We start from the raw sequence: 2500 nt of genomic DNA, 5'->3' as shown, positions 1-2500 counted from the left end.
GGGACGGAATCCTGAGCTTCTCCATCCGGCGCGGAACGCGTCCTCTTCTGGCCAAGAGTCAATGGATCAGCTCCTACCGTAAGTGCCCAGAAGCCCGCCATTCCTACCCCAGCCCGGAAGGCGCTGGCCTTCTAGAAAGTTCCATCCCGACACCCACGGGGCCTAAATGTAAAATCAGGCCCCATCCACCCCAAATCCCATAAGATGTTAAAATAGCGAATGTGGGGGACGGGGGGGCATTCATGACCTTGTGCTCTGTGACCCCCTCCTCAGTGAAGCCCGACCCCCCCGGAGACTTGACCTTCCGGTGGCACGAGGAGGCCGTGACCGTGACCTGCTCCGAGCTGCCCCACAAGAGCCTCCTCTACGAAATCCAGTACAAGAGCACATTCGACCCCGAGTGGCAGGTGAGTGGGGCCGGCGGCATCCTCAAGGTGCTAGTTTTGGGGTCACTCATGGGGTCGTAGGATGCGGCCAGTCTCGGGTCACCAGGCTGGACGCTCAGGTTCGAATCCTGTCACCAGAATTCCTAATTCCGTCTCCTCTGGGAAGCTCCGGTCGGTTCTTTCAGCGCCTTCAACTGATTAGGCGAGGCCCACCCTCGTGGCAGAGCGACTCAAAGCCAACAGGTCATAAAAGCGAATCGCGTCCACCTGTCAGCTTCACAGCCACCGTCCAGACTGGTATCCAGCAGAGGAGATGCCCAAAGAATTTGGCAAAGTCGACACGTAAAACTCACCGTTGGGCAAAGTTCCTGGGGGGCGATGACACCCCGCACGCACCGCCCACTTTTCTTTCATGGCCTTTAGATACTTGGGGGCACTCCCTGGCTGCGAGTCAGTGAGCACGGTCTAAGGAATCAATTAAAATGGCGTGGCGGTCAGTGAGCCGGGGCTCAGAGCCGTCTCCCAATCCTTCGAGGCCTGCCGTGTAAACCGAGGACGAGGCTGCCCCTCCCTGGAAAGGCCCGAGGAAAGTCTACAAAGTCGGCTTGGAGGAATCGTCCAATAAACTCTGGGTCGTCTGTGTAGTAAAAGAGTGAAGAGCCACCCGAAGGCATTTTTTAAAATTTTTTTGGCTTTTGAAGAAAATTAGTTTATTGAGGCCATAAGGGCTTATAACATTGTGTCATTTCAGGGGTGTGTTTTTATATTGGACTTTCTGTGTAGACCACCTGGAGTTCACCAACAATATATATATATGTATATATGTACAATGGAATACTACTCAGCCCTGAAAAAGGATGAAATCGTCCCATTCATATATATATATATATACCATTTTCTTTATCCAATCATCAATTGATGGGCACTTGGGTTGCTTCCACGTCTTGACCATTGTGAATAATGCTGCCATGAACACAGGGATGCATGAATCTCTTTAAATTATTGATTTCCAGTTCTTTGGATAAAAACCCAGTCGTGGGATAGCTGAGTCCATTCTATTTTTATTTTTAATTTTTTTTGTATTCTCCATATTGTTTTCCACAGTGGCTGCACCACTTTGCATTCATTCATTCATTTTTTTCAAAAATAGTCCTTAGTGATCAGAGGCAGCGGGTCCAGTAAATCATCGTGTTGTCTGAATCCTCTTGGCGGGAAATAAAAAATATCCGTTTCCTAATGGTGACTCTATTGCAGCTACAATAAGGCAGGTTCTCAAGCTTTTTCAGTTGGTTTTGAGCCTGTCTGCCTGGGTGTTTCCTAAAATCTCGAAATTAAGCAAGCGGGACATTTATAGTTGTGACAATCAGGGCTCTTTTGAAGGGAGCACCCGGCACCGGGGAATTCTTTGAAAGCATCTGTCGGGATGTTTGTTGTAAAGGATGCTTTTCTCCTCCGAGGGGAGAGGCGTTGCCCCGTCCGTTTGTGCCGCGGTCGCTTGGAGGTCGCTTGGAGGGCAGAGAGAGGAGGTCAAATGAGAGCGTGAATGCGGGGTCTCATGAGTCCCAGGGGTGAAGGTCAAGGTTGTTGATCGACTCACTGACGGCCGGGTCTGCTTGTCCTCCAGGCTGAGGAGGGCAGAAGCTGCAACGTGTCGATCCCGGGCTTGGATCCCGACAAATGCTACTTCTTCCGGGCCCGAGCGAGGACCATGGAGGCGGCCTACGGCCCCGACACCTACCCCAGCGACTGGTCGGAGGTGGCCCACCAGCAGAGGGGCCGGCGGCGAGGTAACGCGGGTCCCGGGGCAGGGCCGGCTCTCCGTCCTCCGGGGAGGGTGGGGGCCCTGGGGCATGAGGACCTGGCGGCCTCGTCCACACGGCAGACGAAGAGCCCGCCCTGCGGGGTCCCCTCTTCAGGCGGCCGGCCTTGTCCGGGGAATTTCCTTCTCGACTTCTGTTCACACAGTGGAGTCAGAGCCAGGCCCACCCGCCAACTTAGCCTCACCTGTGTAGACGGAGGTCTGTCTCTAAACACCTGCGTGTGTGGACTTCCAGATGTCTATACCTATCTACAGAAGGACAGATAGATGGATAGATGGATAGATGGATGGATAG

General features: G+C 53.1%; 1 protein-coding gene across 2 annotated transcripts in view; it reads left to right on the top strand.

The window, feature by feature from the left end:
* Nucleotides 1-2500, top strand: part of CRLF2 (cytokine receptor like factor 2) — a 17096-nt gene that overhangs the window by 9492 nt on the left and 5104 nt on the right. For both annotated transcript variants that reach the window (XM_044768259.2, XM_044768260.2), the window contains exons 3-5: nucleotides 1-78; nucleotides 274-407; nucleotides 2011-2173. The exon at nucleotides 1-78 is cut by the window's left edge and continues 86 nt beyond it. In XM_044768259.2, the coding sequence (XP_044624194.1) occupies nucleotides 1-78; nucleotides 274-407; nucleotides 2011-2173 (375 nt within the window). The remainder of the gene's footprint in view (nucleotides 79-273; nucleotides 408-2010; nucleotides 2174-2500) is intronic.

Source organism: Equus asinus, chromosome X (genome assembly GCF_041296235.1).
Source record: "Equus asinus isolate D_3611 breed Donkey chromosome X, EquAss-T2T_v2, whole genome shotgun sequence".
Taxonomy (NCBI): Eukaryota; Metazoa; Chordata; class Mammalia; order Perissodactyla; family Equidae; genus Equus; species Equus asinus.
The sequence above is the reverse complement of the archived record's forward strand: the minus strand, read 5'-3'. Positions and strand labels throughout refer to the sequence as shown.